Below are 24,644 nucleotides of genomic sequence, written 5' to 3'. Positions count from 1 at the left end.
CCCAAGCACGGGGATTACGACCTTCTGCAAGGTTTTGAAGAAGGTCCTCACCAAATGTTTGGGTATCCTTGTCTGTGGTCATGAAATGATTTTCTTTTTTTGTAAAATCATCCACTGCAATTGATAGTAACGTGTTTTTAAAAATGTTTTAGTGGTTTCCATTCTTAGATTTCACAGGAGGTAAATTTATTGAAACTGTGTAGTCTAAAATAAAATAGTTAACTTTTAGTGTTGTCAAATAAGACCACTTAAATTGAAAAAAATGAATTCTATCATGAAAGGTAATTTTATGATAAAATCATTTAAAAATAAAATTGAAAATTTTATTTATTAATTTTGTGGTATAATAGTTATGCTTACAGAATACAAGCTTTCCCCCTCCACATTTTCAATTGTTAAAATACAATAGAGAGCTATGCCCCCCAAAAAATAAATAAAAGGGGGGGCTGGGAGTGGAATTTGGAGGTAGAATGCTGTGCCCTGGGTTTTGCCACCATTACTAAAAACAAAACAAACGAACAAAAGACCCCAACCCTGCAATGGAGCCCAAATGCTTTGGTTGGACAGGGTTTCCATCACTTCCTAGTAGTGTGTCAATCAACAAATAATTTTTATTTATTTATTTTATACTTTTATTGGAGCATAATCACATCATAATGTAACTCACAGCGATAGTGCTGTCCAGGCACACAGCACTTGGCAGGCTTTCCTGGGCTCCCTCCCCATCGCCCCTTCCCCAGGGTATTAAGACTGGCATTGGTATTCCCACACATAGGCATAATATTATGGAAGTGATTTCTTCACTGATCCTCCCTCTTCTTCCCCTTCCCCAGGACCACCTCCCTGGTTCCACTGGAGTTTCTTCTTCATTATCTGGGGTCCCTCTGGTGTCTGATTACACTCTAGCTTCCCCATATAAAAGAAAACATACGACTCTTCACTTCCTGTGCCTGGCTATTCTTACTTAGCATAATGTTCTCCATGTCCATCCATTTCCCTGCAAATGACATTATTTTGTTCCTCTTTACTGCTGAGTACACTACCGTGTGTATATCCCATAGGTTTGTGATCCATTCATCTGTTGGTGGACACCTAGATTGATTCCATAATTTGGTGGTTGGGAGTTGTGGTACTATAAGCGTGTATTACTCTAATATTCTGGTTTCAGTCTCTTTGGAAAGTTACGCAGGAGTCGTAGAGCTGGATCATATGGTTTCTGAGGAATCTCCACACTGCGTTCCATAGTGGCTGTATTCATTAGCAATCCCACCAACAGTGTAGAAGAGCTCCTATTTCCCCACACTCTCCCCAGCATTCATCAATTCTTGATGATTGCTATTCTGGTTGTGTTAGACGGACTTTTAAAATAAGGACCTATGTCCTCACTGGTAAAACGGGGGAGGGAAGAATTTGCGCGTTGCACGGTGCCAGCCCTTTAGGTACAGAACAAATGCGAGCTGGGTCTAGGACGGCGGAACATTTTCGGCACAAGTGGCCCGATACGAGGTTTCCTTTCAGGCCTTTTCCAGTGTCACCTTCTGAGGCTCTAGTCGCACTCCGGCAGCAGCTCAGAATTAGAAGCGTGCAGGTGGCTTTTACCTTCAAAACTGCAATTTCTTGCTTCTGTTAGAACTGGGGAGGGAGGGAGGGAGGGCACCTCGCAAGACAGCTGCGGTTTTGCTATTGGTTGGTCGGTCCCTGTTTACCCATCCCAAAGGCTTGTGCAAGGATGTGTTTATCTCCCGGGACGGTGACAGTTTCTGGAGCGCGGCATGCTGGGGGCTGTAGTCCAAACTCTCCTCTCCACCGGGAGAGGGCTGCCGAGCTTCGCTCGGGGACTACAGCTCCCAGGGTTCCGTGCTCGGGCTGGGCGTGCCCGCAAACATGTCTGCGCCCGCTGCGCCGCCGGGCTCAGCTCTTCGATCAGAGCCAAAAAGGGGCCCTGCGTGGCTGAGCTGATTCGGGCAGAGTCGTGGGCCAGAGCAGCGTAGGTATTCCATGGATGCAGCGATTCTGCAAGTCCCGCGAGCGGACTGGGTCCCGGGTACCTGTTGCCTTAGATTGGCCTCCTCCTCTTCCTTCTCCAGGAACCGATCAGGACCGGGTATAACCCGCAGCCTCCAGAGAGACGGTCCCTCGGACGCCGGAGGGGACGGGCCTGAGCCCGGCTGGCCATGAAGAGCGACGCGGCGTTCTCCGCCGCCCCCCTCAAGGGGCTGGGGGGCCCCCTGCGGAGCAGCGAGCCCGCGCGCGCGCCCCCGGCCCCCGCGGTGCACCTGCTGGAGGAGGCGGCCGACCTGCTCGTGGTGCACCTGGACTTCCACGGGGCGCTGCAGACCTGCGAGCGCGCCTGGCAGAGCCTGGCCAGCCCCGCCCCGGCCGAGGAGCCCGGCGGCGCGTACGTGCTGGGCTCGGTGCTTTCCCCGGTCCTCCTGGGGGAGGGAATCCAGGTCGCGGGATTTCTGACTTGGCCAGATTGACCACAAGGAGTCTTACTTACATCAGGCTTTCATAGTGCTTCTTTCCTGAGAAGCTGATTGTTCATCCTGTGACCATGCTGCAGAGGGGGAAACTGAGGCGATGCACAAAGGCGAAGTGATGGGATCGTGTAGCCCCACAGCCGTTTCCTTGCTCCGGGTGTGGAATGGCATCATGGGGAGGTTGAATGTGTATCACGTGTTCAGCACTAAACAGGTTCAGGAAGCAGCGGGTGCGGTTCTCCCCTAGGACCCCTCATCCCCAGCTGTTCACTCCTGACCTTGGCTGATCACAGGGAGTTGGGTCCAGGCGGGATGAGTGTTCTGGTCTCGCTGAAGGATCCAAATAAAGAGTTAATCTGGAGAAAGCCTGGGTCCTGCCTGCATTACTTTTCTGAGCCCCACAGCCTCCTTTGGCAGTGGAGGGCACCATTTCTCTGTGAATTTTAAAAGTGAGGGAACGCCAGGAAGTGCTGGGTTGAATATTCAAAGTGAACCCCAAAGAAGGATGACTTGGGGAGCCCTGGCTGGGCTTTTAGGTTTTTTTTTTTTTTTTTTTAAGGGGCAGTGAGGGTTGGAGGCTTTGCTTTTGGACGCCTGGAGGTACCTCCTAGGTGATTCTAAAAGGCCAGACACAGAGTTCCTAGACCCATATGTAGCCAGAGGCCTTGCTCCAGGCTCATTTCTTCACTAAGCATACTTAACCCCAGCTCTTTGAGCCTGGGGTCTGTACTGTACATTGGCATGGTCCTTCAGGATCCCCCTTTCTGGTCATTCAACCTGATCTTACCTGAGTCCAAAGACGGGCATGCTGGGTGAGAGTTGAGTTCCCTCTAAGAGGTTTGGTGGGAGTGAAGGGTTGCCCATGAGACCTGGCTGCAAACAGATCGGGAGGACAGAGGTGGTGGCTGCTAACCTGTGAGCTGGAGAAGAATCGTCCCAGGGTGGAGGTGAAAGGGAACCTTTTCTAAACTGGAATTGGTTTTTCTGCTCACAGCTCCTTGGAGGTGAAATGTTCGCTGTGTGTTGTGGGAATCCAGGCCCTGGCAGAAATGGATCGGTGGCGGGAAGTCCTCTCCTGGGTCCTGCGGCATTACCAGGTCCCTGAAAAGCTACCCCCCAAAGTCCTGGAGCTGTGGTAGGTCCTTGTTGCTGTCACTGGGTCCCTGCAGGAACAAGAGGATTTTCTTCTGAATTGGGATCTAATACTTCCTCTTTTAACCCGTTCCTCACCATTGTCCCTCCAAAGCCAATTCCTGCCCCCTTTTCAGACCTCAAAACATATTGTTAAAGGAGGAGGAAGGAGGAGTATAGGAGTGGGATAGAGGAAAAGAAGAGAAGGAAGAGAAAGGATATCGGAGTGAAGTGGGATGAGCTCAGAGCCACCTGCTACTTCCTAGGAATCCCTAATTTAATTAATTAATTTTTTTTTTGGTGGTACAGGGGATGGGACGCAGGGGCATTGTACCTCCAAGCTACACTCCCAGCCCTATTTTTTTATTCCTTATTTTGAAACAGGGTCTCACTGAGTTGCGGAGGGCCTTGCTAAGTAGCTGAGGCTGTCCGTGAACTGCGATCCTCCTGTCTCTGCCTCCTGAATGCTGGGATTACAAGTGTGTGCCACCACGCCCGGCTTCCTAATTCTTTACCAGTGTCAGCATTCCATAGGGAAAGGCTGGGGGACATGGGAGGGGTGGGTAGGAGAAATCACCAGGTACAGAGCACTGACTTCTTTCTTGGGGGGGTGTACCGTTTGGGGTGCAGCATACTTTTGTACAGCAAGATGCAAGAGCCTGGAGCCATACTGGATGTGGTCAATGCCTGGCTTCAAGACCCAGACAACCAGGGCCTTCCCGAATATGGAGCCTTGGCTGGACTCCACCTGCAGCGGGTGCTGCTGCCCCTGGGCCGCCTGTCAGAGGCCGAAAAGCTTGTGGTGGGCTCTGCAGCCTTTGGTGAGGAGCAGCGGCTAGACGCGCTCCGGGCCATTCATACCGCGAGACAACAGCAGAAACAGGGAGAGTCGAGCTGCCAGGAGGCCCAGAAGCTGAGCCAGGAAGGTAAGATTGTGCCTCTGTGGCCTCCATAGAGTGGAGTTGTGGACTTTCCAGGCACCTTGGGTCCTTCATGGCTTTTCTAAGAGCTGGGGAGTAATTCCTTGTATGAATAACACTTGAATTATGGGCTAGGAGTCTTGTTGAGTTGTTAGCAAAGCCAAACCAGACCCCCGGAAGCTGGCGGGAGCAGGAGCATCTCCAGCAGGGAGGTATTGCTGGGTCTCTGCGCTGTGACTCCTGTCATCTGAAAGTCACCTTCTTTGTAAGGTCCAGTTGGTCATCTCCCGGGGGTCCTCTCACTAGAGCTCTCACTTGCGCCGTGCTGGGCCAGGGTGGGATATTGCTCTTTCTTTAAATGTTGTCCCCAATACACACATAGCTGAGATGCACTCGGGGGTAGCTTGACTTACCAAATAAACTCTCAGCCTTGGGGCCCTGTGCCCAGCCTTCTGTCTGCCTTCACGTAACTAGAGCTTTTCAGTTGAGTTCTGCCCTTCCCATTAGCACGCAGTTTTGCACAATGGTTTCTAGCTAGCATTATACAGAGGGGTAGGCGTGAGAGTTGTTCAGCCATAAGGGACTTTTTTTTAGGGTGTACTGGGAATTTAACCAGGGGTATTCTACCTCTAAGATATACCCCTGGCCCTTTTTATTTTTTGTTTTAAAAACAGGGTCTCCTAAGTTGCTGAAATTCTTGCTAAGTGGCTGAGGCTGTCCTCCAACCTGCGATCCTCCCGTCTCAGCCTCCCAAGTACTGGGATTACAGGTGTGTACCACCATGCTCAGTTATAAGGGTCTTTATAAAGGCCTTGGACTCCTGACCTTTCCCCTGGCCCCTGAACCCTCTCACCTCTCTTGCTTAGAGTTCATGTGTGAATACTTCCAAAGACAGAACACTCACTGTCTCCTGAAGCCGTGCATCCCGTCTCAGGACAGTTCTGGAGGGAAGTTCTTTATGATGCTGAATTTAAATTTTCGCCTGGTGATCTTTATTCATTGATCCCTGTTTCTCTCAGTAGCACAAGGAATAAGCCTGTTCCTGTTTTTTTTTAATTTATTTTAATTTATGTGAAGGTCCTTCAGTTTAATTAGGAAACTGTCTCCAAAGTACTTTTCTCTGTGTGCTTAAAAGCAGGAACATGCTGAGGTAGAATCCCTTCTTTGTTTGTGTTGGCCTCAGGGAGTATTAGTGGCTGCTGGGCCCTCCTCCTCCTGCACTTCCTGGGGAGGAGGGGTGGGAAGAAGGGTTTGTGGGCAAGTCCAGGTCACTCTGGGCTGGTAGTGTTTGTACTTATATTCACAGCCCCAAGACTTTTAAATTCTTTGCTGTATGTATTAAGTGCCCCCTTGTTTCCCTGCATTCATGTGACCATTAGAAATGTGTCTCTGTGCCAGGTGTGGGGGCGCACGCCTGTAATCCTAGTACTTGGGAGGCCGAGACAGGAAGATTGCAGGTTCGAAGCCAGCCTCAGCAATTTAGCGAGGCTCTCTGCAACTTAGCAAGACCCTATTTCCAAATAAATAAAATCAGGCTGGGGTATAGCTTGAAGGTAGAATGGTCCTGGCTCCCCAGAACCATGAGAGAGAGAGAGAGAGAGAGAGAGAGAGAGAGAGAGAGAGAGAGAGAGAGGTGTGGCTCCGTGTTACCCTATGCAAGTGTCACAGGCCAGATTATAGAGAACACTGCAAAATAACGAGGCCCTTGAAGGAGAAACCAGAGATGCCAGGCTTCCCAGCTGAGTAGGTGTTGCCTGCACAGGGCACGGTAGTGGTGAAGTCTGCCTCAAGGCATGTTTGGAGCTTTTGGAATTTGCTTTTACCTACTTCATCAGTATGCAAGAAAATCATCCTCATGACGTCTTTGCTCAACTCAGCCCTCAGAGCGGAGGGCCAGGGAGACCGAGTCTCCCAGCCTGCTCTGAAGCTGCTCTCTGTTCCCCCACCAGGCTCGTTCTCCAAAAAGTTCCTGTCGCTGCTGATGTTGCTTCGCCGGCTCTGGGACTCTGCTCTGAGCCACTTCCTTTCTCTGTCCTTCAAAAAGAGCCTTCTGGCCGCCTTGATTCTCTGCCTCTTCGTGGTACGGTTTGATCCAGGTGAGTGACAGCCCTCCGCTTCCTGGGGAAGGGGTTCTTGACATCAGCAGGGGTGGGTGTAGTTTGGAGGTAGAATGCACCTGGGTTCAATCCTAGTACCACCAAAAAAAATAAAAAATAAAAAAAAAAATAAACAAAACCAAAAAACAACAACAAAAATGACAAAAAATTCCCTACTTCCCTAGAGGTATCTATGGTTACTAGTTTTTTTGTATGTAAATAATAAAAAAGAATTAAGCCAGGCTTTGTAACACTTACGTTCAATCCCAGGACTTGGGAGGCTGAGACCGAGGGATCACAGGTTTGAGGAGAACTTCAACAAGTAGTGAGACTGTCGTCAATCTAGTGAGATCCTGTTTCAAAATAAAACATATATAGGGCTGAGGGTATAGCTCAGAGGTAGAATACCCTTGGGTTCAATCCCCAGCACCACACACAAAAAGTTAGATTAAACCTGGATCTTTTTCTTAGCAAATCGAAGGTTGCTGTAATTCAAATGGAGAAAACACCTCTTATTATCGAGGAGGATGCAAATAACACGAGGTGCCAATGTGTGCCTTATTTATTTATTATTGTATTTTTTTATTTTTTAAATTTTTATTGGTGCACTGTATTCATACATCATAGTAGGATACATACTTTTGTAGACATACATGCACACTTTTCCCAGTCAGCCCCCACCCAATCCCCACCCCATTCTCTCCCTATCCCTCCCTCCCATGCTTGGCTTAGTAGTTGACATCTAGTATTATGGCAATTTATCTAAAATTAAAAATGATAATCTCACATAACAGTTTCATTTGTCTGATACCAAGCTTTTGATGACTTAAAGATAACATTTCAATATTTCTTTTTGCTTTCTTTCTTACCAGATAATATTTTTTTCTATTTTTAGGTGAAACTATCATATATTTATATATTTATTTTTCAGAAAAAAATCTATCCTAATATGGAATATGGAGTCTAGGTACCCAAAACGATCTTGAAAAAGAACAAAGCTAGAAGATATATATTTTCTGATTTCAAACCATATAAAGCTACAATAATTGAAACAGTGTAGTACTATTCTAAAGGCAGATATATAAACCATTGGAGTTAAATAAAAGCCTAGAGCTAAATTCTTCCCTATATTGTCAAGTTATTTTTGACAAGGTTTCCACGAACATTTGGTGGTGGAAATGATAATCTTTTAACTAAATATTGTTAAAAAGTAATAATTACATGGAAAAGAATAAAATTGGACCCTTACCTAATCCCATATACAAATATTAACTCAAAATAGATAATAGACCTAAATACAAATCTTAAGACTATAAACTTTTAGGAGAAAATCTGGGTCATAAAACCTCACAACATTGAAATTGACAGTGATTTCTTGGTTATGATTTCAATGACACAGGCAACAGAGGAGTATACAGACTCCCTAAAAAATAAAAAAATAAAAAAATTGTATATCCAAAGACAATGTAAACAGAGTTAACAGTTACTAATAGAATGGGATAAAATATTTCCAATTGCTATATCTGAAGGTATATTAATATTCCAACTAGAAATCCTAAAAATTAACAACAATAAAGGCAAACAATACCATTTAGAGATAGGTAAAAGACTAACATAAATAATGAATCTCCACAGATAACCAATCTTAATTGTCTGTTGGATGGAAACTCTTGTTTCTCTGGTTCTGGTGTGTGTTACCTATTTCTTCTTTGTAGTTAATCTCTTTGAGTATTTTCTCTAGTGCTGGTTTTGAAGACATAAATTCCTTCAGTTTCTGTTTGTCATGGAAGCTTCTTATTTCTCCATCTAATTTGATAGAAAGTTTTGCTGGGTAGGAAATTTTTGGCTGGAAGTTGTTTTCTTTCAGAGTTTGGAGTATGTTACTCCAAGCCCTTCTGGCTTTCATGACTTGGTTTGGGAAGTCTGGAGTGATTCTAATTGGTTTGCCTCTGAATGTCACTTGGCCCTTTGTTTTTGTTGCCTTTAAGATTCTCTGCTTGGCTTCCACATTGGTCATTTTGATAATTATGTGGCGTGGGGATCCTCTTCTCCGATCCTGTCTAAAGGGAGTTCTATAAGTTTCCTGGACCTTTGTATCAACCTCTTGCTCTATGTTTGGAAAATTTTCTGCTATTACTTCTTTGAAGAGATTGTTGATCCCTTTGGTTTCACTTTCTTTTCCCTCCTCTATTCCAATTATTCTTAGGTTAGCTCTCTTAAAATGGGCCCATATTTCTTCAATATCAGATTCCTGCTGTCGGATATTTTTTTCTAGATTAGTAACTATGAGTTCATTTTTGGATTGCTCATCTTCTAAGAGCGAGATTCTGTTCTCCATGTGTTCCAATCGGTTGTTTGTGCTTTGAATTGAGGCCTTTACTTCATTAATTGCATCCTTTATCTCCTTTTGGCTCTCTCTGAGTTCTTTTCGAAGCACTTCTATTATTTCTACAGTTATTTTCCTGATTTGATCTTCTAGAAATCTCTGATTTTCTGTTTTATCGGGTTCTGATGTTTTGGGATTGTGGGCATTAATTGCTCCAGTATTATTCCTCTTTCCCATGATTTCCGATGTTTGTGCCTTCTCTGGGTTCTTCCCTTGGGTCACTATGACTTCCCTTAAGGTGCTCTGGATCTCGAGTCAGTAGTATCTCGGACCCCACTACTCCTTTACTGGGTTTTATCACAGAGTCTCCGACCCAGAGAGTCGATAGAGGCTGCTTTAGACTGTGGGGGGTGCCAGGTTGGGCGTTCTCCTATGGTGTGATATCTCTGCCACCGCCCCTCCCCCACTGGGTCAAGTCCCAGGGAGTACAGTACTGGGATTTCTCCTCTGTGGCCTGCAATTTGACTCACTGTTCTTGAGTACGCAGATGTAGCTGTACTGGCCTCGCTGAATTCGCTGCTGCTGCCGCCGCCGGTGGCAATATGGCGCCGCTGCTACGCCCTCGGCTATGGGGCTGGCGTTTTTCTTCTTGATTTTGATTTCTACTCTGAATCCCTGCAGCGTGTGCTGAGCTCGGCCACTGGGAGCTTTAGATGCTCTCTGCGCCGAGAAATCCCGCCTGGCTGTTCCGCAGTGGCTCACCTCGGCTTGCTGTAGCCGTCCCGTGAATTCGCCGGTGCCTCCGGCAGTATGGCGCTGCTGCCGCGTCTGCCGCGTCCTCGGGCGCAAGGCCGGTTATCTCCTCTGTGGCTCTGTTCTCAGTCCGCTTTCTCTCTGGAGCCTGGTGATTTTTTGTTTCACTGGTGATGGTGTTTTCTGGCTATGAAAGTCGCTGATTTTGTGGTAATGGAGATTTTTTGTTAGCAGGGCTCTTAAGCCCCGCTTTTCTCGGTCGCCATCTTCCCGGAAGTATTATTATTGTATTTTTTGATCCTGGGGATTGAACCTAGAGACATTCTAACTCTGAGCTATACCCCCAGCACCATTTAACATTTTCTTTTGCAACAGGGTCTCGCTAGGTTATTGAGAGTTGCACTACATTGCTGAGGCTGGCCTCGAACCTGCAACTCCCCTGTCTCAGACTCCCAAGTCCTGGGATTACAGGCGTGCACCACCGCGCCCGGCTCCTGCAGGGGTGTTAGAGCCACCACATATCATCCACACGCCATTCCCAGGTGGCGGAGTCCTGAGGGCCAGGCGGAGTGAAGAGGGCCACGAGGCAAGGATGTTCACGGCTTTTTCTCTCTTCCCGCAGCCTCTCCTTCCTCCCTCCCCTTCCTCTACCAGCTGGCACAGCTCTTCCACCGGATCTGGAAGGCCACGATTGCTCGCCTGCACCAGCTCCCCCTGCGTGACTGAGCGGGCTTCCCTGCCCACTAAGGCCTCTCATCCCCACCTGCCACAACAGACACACTGCAGCTCTGTCCCCCAGGCCGGCTGGGCCCCTGGGGGAGTGGAGCCAGCCTCCTTCCAGGAAGAAGGCAGAGGCGGGTGAACTGGCCCTGGCTGCTCTTGTGCCCCCCTTTCTGCACCCCACAGTGCTTGACTTGGTGGAGGACGTGGAAACCAAGTGGGGCCAGAGGGCAAAGCTGCCCAGAACTGCATCCTCTAGCACCCAGAGGCCCCTGGAAAGGAGGTGCTGGGGGGCAGGCAGCGTGTCCCCAAAACACCCATTTTCTTGGCAAAGGCAGGGGGTAGTTTTCCAGGTTAGGATGCTGATGGAGGTGGAAATTCAGAAAAACTCTGGTGAAGTAACCCTCAGCCTTTCACTTCCTCGAAAAACTTATTTCTGAAAATCACCCCACAGGGCAGCACATTCCTTAGAGCGAGATCAGAGAGCTGCTCTTCTGGGGTCCTCTCCGCAGACCAGTTAGGATGTCCCATTGAGCTGCCTTTCCCATGCTCCTCCGAGGGCGCAGGGCTCCCCCTGCCTGGGCTGGGGCATGGCTTTCAGAACCACCCATGTGACTCCTGACTCCGGAGAGCAAAGTGAGACCGCCCAGCCCTTATCGCAGGTAAAGCGATCTTACCTGGCGTGGTCTCAGCTCAGTTTTCCAGTGTGTCAGTGGCCAGCCCTGGTCCGTTACACCGGGTGTCCCTGCCCACTTCCCCATCCCCTTCCTTCCCACCCCGCACCTGGCCCCAGGGCTGTTGCCCCTCCTTGGTGCATGCGTGGTGCGTTGCCCACTCTGTGTCCTGTGTCCTAATTATGTTCTGTGGTTTGGATAATACTCAAGTTTTTCTGCTCATGTGGCCTTGAAAAGTAGGCCGGCCTCGGAGGCTGATGAGCTGAAAATGGAACTGGGTAATCAGGTGAGCTGGGAGGGTGGTGAGGGCTGGGCGAGGGGAATCGTGGCTTCTGAAGGCAGTGGACTGTAGTAAACCGGTAGGGAATAAGCCCCGGAGCCCCGATCAGCAGGAGATGAAATGCATTTTCACCTGCTACCAGAATCTGACAGTTTCTGTATAAGTAATTGCAGTCGCCACTGTGCTGTGTGGATCATGGAGGGTGTCCATCTGGGCTAGCCGTTGTGCGCCCGGAGGCCAAGCAGGTTGCCCGCGCCGGGCCCACCTCTGTGTTGAGGTCAAGGACACAGAAGGTGCTACTGCTTCATGTTGGTGGCCTCTCAGGGATTGTGAGAACAACTTCTCTTTAAAAAGGAAAATTTTACAGGCCCTTATAATTAAATCTAAATCCCTAGCATGGTCCAGTTCCATAGGAAACAAATAGATATTTTCTAAAGTAAACTTGAAATGGTTGAGCAGTTGGGCGTGTGGCACACACCTATTACCCCAGTACTTGGGAGGCTGAGACAGAATTACAGGCTCAAGACCAGCCTAAGCAATTTAGTAGGACCCTGTTTCAAAATTAAAATAAATAAATAAATAAACAAATAAATAAGTAGGGCGGGGGTATATCTCAGAGGTAGAATGCCCCTGGGTTCAATCCCCAGTACCAAAAATTATAAATAAAAAAGTTTTAAATGGAGCTTAGGACCTTAGGGGAGGAACAGGGAGCCGGGTAAGGTTTGAGATCCCTCTTTAAAAAAAATTTTTTTTTTCTTTTCTTTGAAATAGGGTCCTGCCATGTTGCCCAGGCTGGTCTCAAACTCATGGGCTCAAGCGTCCTCCTGCCTCAATCTCCTGAGTAGCTGGGGGTCATATACCTGGCTTAGAAAGAGTACTTAAGATGAAAATCGGGTCCATTTACTACCTTAGAGAAAATTCTTAAGTGACTCTCAAGACCCCCAGGATCAAGCCCAGCTTCTTCTGGAAGCTGAGGCCCCTTAGGAGTGGGTTTTGGGGAACGTGTCCACTTTTCTGTGGGGCCTGTATTCCTTAGGCAACTGCCCAGCGCATTCCCTCAGGCCTCTGCTGTAGATCCCTGCTCCTACTGGAAGGCCCAGCACCTGTCTCTTCTGCCTTGGAGCCCCTGAACCTTCCAGGCTCCTCAAGGGGCACCTCCGGGACCCTGTTTCTTATCCCTCCTGCGGTAGTGACCTCATGAGCTGTTAGAAGCTGGGGATGAGGCTGTGGCAGTGTTTAAGCTTCAGGCTCAGGTCCTGCTCTGTGCACGAGTGACTTGGAAAGTGGTTCACCCTTTCTCAGCCCTGGTAAGTTCTCTTCCCACAGGGACTTGTGGGTGAGTAAATGAGCTTGTGTCTACGAAGGGCTTAGCACGCACTCCCGCCCAGGGCAGGCTGGTGCGTGGTCACTGTCGCAGTGCCTGGGCGCGAGCAGGTGCTCCGGGGCACTCAGTGGATTGCTGTAACTGACACAGGGAGGCCTGAGCGCTTCTGGGGAATTTTTCCAGTTTAGTGTCAAGAAAACCTGGAGCATGAAGAAAGCTCAATTTTGCCAAACTTTTTTCTGTTCTCCCATGACATTTCCCAGTGTCCTGCTTGCAGGCCTTTAGGGACCCTGTCATTTGTCCTGGACTCTATAGTGCTGTTTGGAACTCAACCTGCTCCTGTGACCTTGACCTTTTATTCTTTTTCTTTTTTTCTTTCTGTGGTGCTGGGGATTGAACCCATGGGTATTCTACACACACACACACACACACACACACACACACACACATACACATTTAAATTTGAAACAGGGTCTCACTAAGTTTCTTAGGATTTTGCTAAGTTGCTGAGGCTGGCCTTGAACCTACAGTCCTCCTGTAGTACTTGCCTCCCAAGTGCTGGGATTATAGGTGTGCACGACACCTGGCTTGGCCTTTTCTAAGGATGTAGTCTGGTTCCCATATGGGTCCTCAATTCTGGGTTGATGGAGTCGAACGAAGGGAGGGCTTTCTTGTCAGACTTACTACACTTGCGCATCCAATATGGTAGGCATCCGCCAAATGTGGCTTCTGAGCCTTTGAAAGTGATTAGTCCAAACTGAGATGTTCTGTAATTGTAACATACACACCAGACCAAATAATAAAAAGAATGGAAACTCAAATCACTTTTTATATTGATTGCATGTGGGTATATTGGGTTAAATAAAACCTATTAAAGCGAATTTCATCTGTTTCTGTTTTTTTGTATGGAAATTGAGACCCAGAAAGGTGGAGCCATTTGCCCCAAGTCAGAGGGCCGGGATAAGACTCAGGGCTCCCGCCTGCCTCCCAGGTCCTCCATGGGTTGCTCTGGAGTGAAGTTCACGTGGGGCGGGGTGGGGAGCTGGGGCTAGCCCATTGGCTCCTGTTCTGAAGGAAGGACACATGGGACCGATCTGTAACTTCTGGGTGCCTTAGGAGAGTGGGTGTCGGGGATCTCCTGTTCTCTGGTCAGCTAGGTGGCAGTGGGGGTGGAGTGCAGAGGAAAAGCTGCGCCACTGCAGGGGATCGCGGGGTGGCATGGGGTGGCATGGGCAGGCCGCAGAACAACTACTGTGTGGAGGAGGGGCTGGGGCTTCTGAAAGGGCGCCCGAGGAATGAGGGACGTTTCGGAGCTCGTGCAGGTGGCCTCGTTCTTTTCAGGTATGTGTCTGCAGGTGTGAAAATGACCATTTAACCATGAATTAGAGTTCGACACATGGCGTAGAACACAAGCAGAACAAAACAGTTATGAAGCCTTCCTACCCTGCTCGCCCCAGAGGCAGCCTCTGCTGAGGGGCCGCTTTTCCTTCCCTTGTATTCTCTGATTTCTTTTTTCTCTCTTGTGGTACCGAGGATTGAACCCAGGGGCATTCTAACTCTGACCTACAACACCCACAGTCCTATTTTAATTTTATTTTTAAACAGGGTCTCACTAGGTTGACTAGCATCTCACTACTTGCTGAGCCTGTCCTTGAACCTGTGATTCTCCTGTCTCAGTCTCCCAAGTACTGGGTTTGCAGGCGTGTACCACCATACCTGTCTATACCCTATCTATCTATCTATCTATCTATCTATCTATCTATCTGTCTGTCTATCATCTATCTATTGTGTGGGGGGGAGGTTTACTGGGGATTGAACCCAGGGGCATTCTACGTTTGAGATACACCCCAGCCCTTTTTATTTTTTATTTTGAGCAGGGTCTTGCTAGGTTGCTGAGTGTCCCACTTTACTGCTGAGGCTGGCCTCAAACCGGCGATCTTCCTTCGTCAGCCTTCCAAGTACTTGGATTGTAGGCATGTGCCACCACACCTGGCTCCCGTTACACTTTCAAAACCTAATTTGGAATCTTTGTTCTCTGTCAGCACGTGTGGGACTGATTTTTCATTGCTATGTATTATTCCATTGTGTGATGGGGTCATAGAGTATCTTTTCCTTTTTATTCTTTAATTTTAGAGACAGGGTCTCGCTATGTTGCCCAGGCTGGCCTTGAGCTGGACTCAAGCCATCCTCCTGACCCCTCTGGCTACCTTCTCCTTCCCAGCAGGCTGAAATCTCTGCTCTTCCCTCGGGTCTAAGGTTCCCAGGTAATATTCATACCTCTGTACTGTTATTCTCTACAAACAGAGCAGGTGTTCCACCTGCTGGGTAGCCACCCCAACTGCATGGGGTTGGGGGGGGAGGGACTTTTTTTTTTTTTTTTTTTAGTACTGGGGCTCAACCCAGGGAGATTCTACCTCCAGGATACACTCCCAGCTCTTTTTATTTTTATTTTGAAACAGTATTGCTAAGCTGCGGAGGATTTCACTAAGTTGCTGAGGCTGGCCTCAAACCTGCAATCCTCCTGACTCAGCTTCCCAACTACTGAAACGACAGGTGTACACCACCATGCCCAGCTGGGAAGGGCCTTTTAACACTCTAAACATTCAATTTTTTTCTAAATTTGTATTCAAGCAGTCTCTTTCACCTAGTCAAACAAGAAAAAGCTGGGCGTGGTGGTGCAGGCTTGTAATCCCAGCATTTCAGGAGGCTGAGACAGGAGGATCGTGGTTTGCGGCCAGCCTCAGCTACTTAGGCCCTTTGCAACTCACTGAGACCCTGTTTCAAAATAACGAATAAAAAATAGGGCTGGGGGTGTAGCTCGGAGGTCGAATTCCCCTGGGTTCCATCTCTAGTACCACAAAACAAAAACAAAAAACACAAAGAAATGGCAGAAGGAAGAAGGCCCAGCATGAGCCCCCAGCCTCTCTGCCCTCCTGGCCTGGGGAAGCCCGGGCCGCTCTGCTCACAGGCGGGGCTGCACGTCTACTGACTCGACCCTGGCTTGGTTAAGCGAGGTGCCTGTGGAGCGCCGAGGTCGGCCTCACTGCCCACTCTGACATCTTGTTCAGAGGTACTTCCAGGAGTGTTAACGAGAAAAATGTCAGGCCCTTTTGCTTCTCGCGTACACTCACTGGAAACCTTAGTATTATGGACTGGAAAGAAGCTAAATAAATAAAAATAAAGATGTGTTGAATGAACATGGGTTTTAGAGGAAGGGAAGAAGCAGAAGTAGCAACATTTGGGGAGAAATGAAGGTAAGTAAGCACCGGGCTGAAGGGCGGGCGGGCGGGCGGGCAGGAGGGACGGCAGCTTCGGGCACCTCGTCCCTCAGCCCACCCAGGGAAGGGGCAGCGCGGTTGCTTTTCAAATGTACCAGGGATGACAAACAGCCTGCCGGGCGACCTTCTGTGCACACAAACACAAGCTGGTGGTTTTCCAGGGACAGGCCAGCTCCTAGTTGCCAACAGCTTTGGCTGGACCCTAACCAATGGGTGGCTTTCCCTGAAAAGGGCCACTCTGCGTCTTTGGTCCTCTCCAAACCGTCGTCTGAGAATTCTGCTCACCCTTTAGTCCAGTGCCAAGCTGGGAGCTGGTACAGTTGCCTTGTTACCCTGCAGGAGCCACCTAGTAAAGCTACCTTGTCTCCTTGTGAGAGACAGACCTCTTGTTCACAGTCTCTCTGAGACTTTGGGCGCTGGCAGGGGATGCCATCCTCCTTCCATGGGCACCCGACTGCTCTGGGACATCCTGAGGACCCTCCCCCTTCCCTCTTAGTACACATTGAGCTTCTGTCCCCTTCATGGATTTCATGGTCTTCTAGATGGCGATAACCTGTTTTCAGAGGTGCTGAGACCATAGCTGCCCAAGTTCATATCTTGGCCCCTCTTCCTTGACCTTGGGCAAATCACCTTTCCTGTGCCTCTGTTATTTAATCTGTAAAATTAGGATAATAACAATGTTTACAGGTTTAATGAAAGGATTAAATGGTGCAAATACACATAAAACACAAAGTGCATAGAGCTGAGTGTGGAGGCACACACCTTATCATCTCAGTATTTTGGAGGCTGAGTTAGGAGGATCAAAAGTTCAAGGTTAGCCTGGGTAACTTAATAAGACCCTCTCTCAAACTAAGATAAAAAACAATGCTGGGGATGTGGCTCTGTGCTAGAGTGCTTGCCTTGCCTGTGTGAGGCCCTGGGTTCCATCCATAGTACTGCAAAAATGCATACATACATACATGTGCATGTCATGTCATGAACAGGAGCTAGTTGTTGCTGTTAAGTAAGTGTGAAATGAGGAAGGCTTAGCTAGGAGTAGTAGAACTTGGTACAAACACACCCATCATGGCAGGAAAGGGCAACCTCTGATGTCTGGGTCTCAGCATAGGAATGGCACTTTGCAGATGGCTTTAATCACTTAAAGTGGTGCTAAACTTCTTTTATATGTCCACTTAAGAATATATTTAATTTTCTAAATGTGAGATGAATTCATATGGTCTTTAAAGAAGCATGAAAAGAAGTTGGGGCTATTGCTCAGAAGCAGAGCTCGTGCATAGCATGTGTAAGGCCCTGGGTTCCAACTTCAACACCCCCCAGAACCAAAAAGTATGAGAAGGGCTGGTGTGAAACGCCTACCATTCTTCCACTGAGAAAGTTCTCCACTTCTGGGGGCAGCTGCTGCTACTGTTCTTGTTGTTATTATTATTGTGTGTGTGTGTTTTTTGGTGTTGAACCCTGAGGCAGTCTACCTCTTTATGAAGACACACACACACACACACACACACACACACACACACACACGTAGGAGACTGGGCATGTTGATGCACATCTACAATCCCAGTATGTGGCAGGAAGATCACAAGATTGAGACCAGCCTTGGCAATTTTAGGAGACCTTGTCTCAAATAAGAAAAAGGGCTGGGAATATAGCTCAGTGGTAGAGCTCAGGGGTCAATCCCAAGTACCAAAAACAAACAACTGCAAATAAATAAAATAGAAGCAGGAAGTCAGGGCTAAGGACATGGAGCCCCTTGCCCTCCTGGTGTGGCTACACTGAGTAAAGTTCCTTTCCTGCTTTTTACGAGTACCTTTTGGTTTGGTTTTGGGGGCGAGGGGCTGCCCTGTTGTGTCCAAACTGGGGCAGCAGCTTTGGGGAGCTGCCCCAGGAGAGAGCATGCCTTCTGGGTATCCGCCACCTGCAGCTAGCCAGCCAAGGACAAGGAGGGAAAAAGGCGGGTCCCATGCTGTTGCTGAAGCTGCATCCATTTCAAGGACTCTCTCTTTCCCTCCCCTTCCAGATGACCTCGGCTGATTTTGCTATCATTTGGTGAAGCAGAGAACTCTATGGTCCCTGGAGCGTGAGCCCTGGCAAGTTCTCCCTGACTGTGGCTGGCGGGCCTCATTCTTCCTTTTCCTTGTTTTTGGGGGCTCTCTGGAGCCACTTGGGGTTCTTTTGTACCAATTTGGGCTTCTGCTGCTTGTCTGGCATTGAAGTTTGGTTTCTGAAACTCTGTGGTGTCAACTAGCAGGGAAGGCATGGGAGGTACAGAGAAACCAGGTTGGAGTGGGGCGATGTGGGTTATGATTTGGTGGTCTGGTCTATTTATAGCTGTAAACCTATGACTAAGAAAAAGATGGCCGATTGCTGGAGTGTGGCGTGGTCTATGCGTCTGAATGTGCACTCTGCTTTACTGTAATTATTTGATGTATCATTTGGTCTGTTAGTTTGTCCTTTAATCTATGTTTATGATGCCTGGCTTTTCTGGTTTGTTTCTTGTGGTACTGGGAATTGAACCCAGAGGGGTTTTACCTCTGAGCTATACCTCCAGCCCTATTTTATAACAGAATCTGACTAGTTTGCTGAGGGTGCTAAGTTGCTGAGGCTGGCCTCAAACCTGCAACCCCCCTGCCTCAGCCTCCCAAGTACTGAAATTACAGGCGTGTATTACCGTGCCTTGCATGACGGACTTGATAAAGGCCACAAAACCAAGCCAATCCGATGGCTGGCAGCGGCCGTCCCTACGGGAGGTTCGCTTTGCTTGATGGCCCTTGGTTTAGTCTGAGCTGGTCAGTCTGGACACCCTTGGTTTCAGCGCCCTGCTCAGAACACTGTTTGCCGGCCTGTGGTCCTTTTCTCCTGCGACTCCCTCTGTAACTTTTCCTTTTGCGTCTTGTCTCTTTCTCCTGATCCACACATTCTTGCTCCATTAGTGCAAAGCACACGTGCACTGTTGGCTCAGAAGGGAGCACTTTCAGGCGAACATGGGAAACAAATTCAAGGAAAGAGAAAGCGTTCGGAGAGAAGACCCAGTGATCACCCCTGTGGGGTTGACGTTCGATGATTACGGTCCTTTGACTTGCAAGTACATAAAGAGTGGACAACATTCAATATTCCTGAATTGGTTTTTTTGCATAAGTATCTGGAGTCCTCGGGCAGTAAAGCCAAACAGTAATATATTTATACATTCCTAACAGCCTGTATCTAAATTCTGATGCAATGGGAAATGTTTTAACATGTAAAGCAGACTCCTCCCAACATGACTAAACACTGTGATAAATGAAGGCAGGAAGGAAAAGGTCTGGAGAGCTCGGAGGAGGCGTCCCCAGGTCAGGCGGGCAGGGAAGTGCTCTTTGCCCTGTTTATTTACAGACTACATCTGATTAGAAAACTAGTTAAGTCAGACTTAGCAACTAGTTTTTTCTCCAAAGTATGGTTCTTATTGCCCTTTTCAAAAGAAATGTTCATTTGTAAGGATGTTTTCCTCTACTGATTAACTCTTTTTTTTTTTTTTTTTTTTTACAGTACTAGGGATGGAACCCAGGGGCATTCTCCAAGTACATCCCCAGCCCTATTCTTTATTCTTTATTTTGAAACAAGGTCTCACTGAGTTGCAAAGGGCCTCACTAAGTATTAGCTGAGGCTGTCCACGAACCGCGATCCTCCTGTCTCAGCCTTCTAACTGCTATCAATTAACTCTTTATTATTATTATTATTATTATTATTATTACTTTATTTTTGCAGGTCTGGGGATGGAACATGGGAGCATTTGACCTCTGAGCTACACCCCCTGCCCTAGTTTTTTTTATCCTTTAATTTGAAACTGGGTCTCACCAAGTTGCCGAGAGCCTCACTAAGTAGCTGAGGCTGTCCGCAAACCGAGATCCTCCGGTCTCAGCCTCCCGAATGCTGGGATTACAAGCGTGCGCCACCACGCCCGGCTTCAATTAACTCTTAAAACAGAAAAAGATATTAAGTCAAGTTTGCATAACAAGCCTCATATTTTTTTTTTTAGAATTCTAGAGATGGAAACCAGAGGCAGTCTGCCTGTAAATAGCACTTTTTAATTTTTTTTTTTTTTTTTTTTTTTTGGTGGTACTGGGGTTCCTGGAAGCCCTTCTACCTCCAGGCTACACTCCCAGACCTATTTTTACATTTTTATTTGGAAACAGGGTCTCCTAAGCCAGCGCGTGCGGCTGGCTTCGAACCTGCGCGATCCTCCTGTCTCTGCCTCCCAAGCGCGGGGTTTACAAGCGTGCGCCACCACGCCTGGCCCGCACTTTTTAATTTTGAAACAGGGTTTTCTAAGTTGCTGAGGCTGACCTTGAACATGCGATCCTCCTGTCTTGACTTCCACAGACTGGTAACAAGCCTCGTCTTTAAACCTTCTACTTTTACTGGGTCATACCTTTGGAAGTATGGATTTATTTTTTATTTTTATTTTTATTTTTATTTTTTGCAGGTCTGGGGATGGAACCCAGAGGCATTCAACCTCTGAGCTACACCCCCTGCCCTAATTTTTATTCTTTATTTTGAAATTTATTCTTTATTTTGAAACTGGGTCTCACTGAGTTGCAGAGGGCCTCACTAATAGCTGAGGCTGTCTGCAAACCGTGATTTTCCGGTCTCAGCCTCCCGAATGCTGGGATTACAAGCGTGGCCACCACGCCTAGCTGGAAGTATAGATTTATGATTATGTATTGCTTCAAGTCATGGCAATCATATTAATAGTCTAACTTTAAAAAACTGCCGAATGATGAATCTAGATGAATGCTAAATATTCTTCTTTTGTATATGTTTGTATATGTTGTATCTACATGTTGGCTTATAAATAAAAGTGTGTTCCTACATTTAAAAAGATGCAAATCCAAATGCCTTTTAGTTCATCTGACTTAAATAATTGTGTGTGTGTGTGTGTGTGTGTGTGTGTGTGTGTGTGTGTGTTACTAGGGATTGAACCCAGTAGCATTCTGCCTTTGAGTGACACCTCCAGCCATTTATTTATTTATTTATTTATTTATTTATTTATTTATTTATTTATTTTTGTGGTGCTGGGGATTAAACCCAGGGGCATTCTACTTCTAAGCTACACCTCAGATCTATTTTATTTTTTATTTGGAAAGAGTGTCTCACTTGATGTGAGCCTCACTAAGTTACTGAGGCTTGCTTTGAACCTATGATTTTTGCTGTCTCAGCCTCCCAAGTACTGAGATTAGAGGTGTGCACCACCCTGCTTGGCCTCTATTTTACTTTTAATTTTTGAAACAAGGTCTCACTAAGTTGCTGAAAGCCTTGCTAAGTTGACCCTCAAACCTGCTTTGAACTTTTGATCCTCCATCTTAGCCTTCCAAGTACTGGAATTACAGGTGTGTGCCACCATGCATGGCTTAAATAAATCTTTGACAAATAAGTTAATTTAAATTTGTTAGTTACCTAACAGTAAAAAGTAAAGATATCTTTAATTATTAGCATATGTTTTTTATTATTATTATTAATTTGCCTCAATTAGTAACCAGTTAAGACTGTATTTGTCTGTATTAGTGTAATGTTGAAATTGAGTTGGGGGTCGTGAAGGAGGCAAACACCAGCCAAGTTATTAAAGGCCTCTTTAATCAACAGGCACCTTTGGGAGAGGACTGCCGACTGTGGGAGAAGGGACCGAGCAGCAGAGTCACACGGTCAGCAGAGTCATGGTCGGTCGGCAGAGTCGTGCAGCAGAGAAGTCAGGATATTTATCTTGGGGTGGAGCTAGCGGCATGAGAATGCTGGTTCTCTCATGACATCCATAGTCTGGAGTCTTGTGACACCTCCATTTCTGGCTTCTGGGATTCAGCCTCCTGACCCCACTGCAGGGTCCCATGGTGGGAGGGAGGGACCCGACCTATCAATTAGAAGCCTAAAATGCAATGTCCAACCCAAGCGCTGTGGCACATGCTTGTAATTCCAGGGCTTGTGAGGCTGAAACAGGAGGTTCACAGGTTCAAAGCCAGCCTCAGTAACTTAGTGAGGCCCTCCACAACTTAGTGAGACCCAGTTTCCAATTAAAAAAAAAATAGGAACTGCCAGGCGTGGTGGCGCATGCTTGTAATCCCCGCACTTGGGAGGCAGAGACAGGAAGATCATGCAGGTTCGAAGCCAGTCTCGCTGGCTTAAGAGACCCTGTTTCCAAATAAAATATAAAATAGGTCTGGGAGTATAGCCCAGAGGTAGAAGGGTTCCATCCCCAGTACCACCAAAACAAACAAACAAACCACAAAGAAACCCACAAAATATGAAGCTGGCTGTGGTGGCGCATGCTTGTGATCCCAGCATTTAGGAGGCTGGGACAGGAGGATCGCAGTTTGCAGACAGCCTCAGCTACTTAGTAAGGCCCTTTGCAACTCAGTGAGACCCTGTTTCAAAATAAAAAATAAAAAATAGAGCTAGAAGGTATAGCTTGGAGGTAGAATGCCTCTGGGTTCCATTCCTAGTACCGCAAAAACAAAAACAAGAAACAGAAAGCCAACTAGTAGTGTGCATTCTGCAAAGAGGAGGGTGATTATGGAGGAAAATGTCTCCTCCCCCAAGTTTTTTGTGGATGGGGGATTGAATCCAGGGTCACTTAGTCATTCCATTTTCATGCTACATCCTAAGTCCTATTTTTTTTGAAACAGGGTCTCACCAAGTTGCGGAAGGTCTCACTAAGTTGCTGAGGCTGGCTGCAGACCTGTCATAAAGCGTGTAGCTTCCATTTGAAGACCCTGACCTATCCTGGCAGATGAAACAATTGGCAGAGGAAAAATAATGATAGAGCGAAGAGGCTCCTACACGTAACCCCCAAGGATCTCAGCTGACCTTCAGCAGGAAGGAAAGAGGTTTGTTTTTGGTCAGCACAGAGGTCACCTACATGGTCTTGAACACACAGCAGGGAAGTAAAACCAAAGGCAAATGTGTGGTAGTATGAGGGTGGAAGAAAAATTAAAATAAAAGTCATGTCTGGAGAATTAAAGGGAAAGATGGTGGCCTTTATAAATGTAACTTGAAGTAGGCACTGTGTCAGCTCTACCAAAAGTAAGTAAAGTTGAGAAGTTACGGAGAAGGGCTCTCAAGACCGATTGTCCGGCCCTGAAGCCCATCTGACAGGTGCCTCTGCACAGAAGGAGAACTCATGGCCCAGACCAGACCATGTATTAATGTATATATGTAATGGGGACTGAACCCAGGGGCTTTCTGCCTCTGAGCTATACCCTCAGCTCTATTTTTTAATTTTTATTTTGAAACAGGGTCTCTCTAGGTTGATAAGACTCTTACTACTTGCTGAGGCTGTCCTTGAACCTGTAATTCTCCTGTCTCAACCTCCCGAGTACTGGAATTACAAGCGTGCACCACCATGCCTGGCTCTATTTAGATAGCAATGGGAAAATGACTTTTATTTTCTGATCCCAAATATTTATTTTTAGGAGTTTGTACCTATGGAGGGAGAGCCCTCTGCACAAGTCATTTAGCTGGCTATCTTCTGACTCTGACTCCCTTTTGTATTCTGCTTTATAATTTATAATGCACTTCTACTTTTAGGCTTAAGCTTCTGACCTTTCCTCCTATGCTTCATATAAGGGCCAAGATACCTGCGAAGCCAGATTGGCTGGCATACTAATTGCCTCAAGATTAAGGAATGAACAAACGATAGGGGACAGAAATTGTAGCAAGGACTTAGACTTTTTACTTTTGTTGCAAATGTCTAATGGGGCGCTAGTAGAAGAGGATGAAAGACTTGCCATCTCTGCCTCCATTTTACATCCATCTCCCTTGCTCTGGGTCACCTTGGATTTCAGGAAAAGATCTGATTGATAAACATCTTATGATGAATCCAAGCTAACCCCGCCCCCTGCAACAGCGAATTTCTTATCACAGACAAAACCCCCCTGACCAATCCTGGGATTATGATGGAGGAGACCACACCAAATCAAGACCCCCAATCTTTGTTCTCTTTTGACCTCCAAGCTACACCCCTGCCCTATTTTTTATTCTTTATTTTGAAACAGGGGCTCACTGAGTTGCAAAGGCTTCACTAAGTAGCTGAAGCTGTCCGCAAACCATGATCCTTTGGTCTCAGCCTCCTGAATGCTGGGATTACAAGCATGCGCCACCATGCCAGGCTTCATTCCTCTTTCTATAAAACCTCAAAGTCATTGTCAGATCTTCCAAGACAGGGCTAAGGATATGGGTCCTCTTGTCTTCCAGTGTAATTACATGGTTAAAATTCCTTTTATGCTTTTTTTTTTTTGAGCCGGGTGTGGTGGCGTATACTTGTAATCCTAGCATTTGGGAGGCTGAGACAGGAGGATTGCACAGGTTCGAAGCCAGCCTCAGCTACTTAGTGAGGCTCTCAGCAACTTAGTGAGACCCTGTTTCCAAATAAGTCTGGGAGTGTAGCCTGGGGGCAGAAAGCTCCTGGGTTCCATCCCCAGTATCACACACAAAAAAGAAAAAGAAATTCCTTTTATTGTTTTTTCAAAATAAAATATAAAATAGATGCATGAAATAGAAAGGCTAAGTAGGTACTGACTTTTGCATAAAGGCACATTTAGTTGGATTACATCAGATTTAAAAGGTTCACTGGAGATTGGTATATACATAGGCAGCTACAAATCACTATTCAGGCAGCTGTAAATCAACTCTTTCTCTG

At 47.1% G+C, this 24,644-nt stretch overlaps 1 protein-coding gene across 2 annotated transcripts; it reads left to right on the top strand.

The window, feature by feature from the left end:
- Positions 1-2,171: 2,171 nt before the first annotated feature.
- Positions 2,172-10,432, top strand: PEX26 (peroxisomal biogenesis factor 26; the record flags this gene model as incomplete). Of its 2 annotated transcripts, XM_080706088.1 has the most annotated exons (5): positions 2,172-2,398; positions 3,475-3,615; positions 4,242-4,537; positions 6,481-6,627; positions 10,329-10,432. In XM_080706088.1, the coding sequence occupies 5 exons, from the start codon at positions 2,175-2,177 to the stop codon at positions 10,430-10,432; spliced, it is 912 nt and encodes a 303-aa protein (XP_080562214.1). The 2 variants fall into 2 exon arrangements, with proteins under 2 accessions (XP_080562214.1, XP_080562213.1); XM_080706087.1 differs by lacking the exons at positions 4,242-4,537; positions 10,329-10,432 and having other exon boundaries at positions 2,175-2,398; positions 6,481-6,622.
- Between the last annotated feature and the right edge of the window lie 14,212 nt (positions 10,433-24,644).

Source organism: Muscardinus avellanarius (genome assembly GCF_963383645.1).
Source record: "Muscardinus avellanarius genome assembly, chromosome: 11".
In the NCBI taxonomy this organism is placed as follows: domain Eukaryota; kingdom Metazoa; phylum Chordata; class Mammalia; order Rodentia; family Gliridae; genus Muscardinus; species Muscardinus avellanarius.
This window is presented reverse-complemented; position numbering and strand designations above follow the sequence as displayed.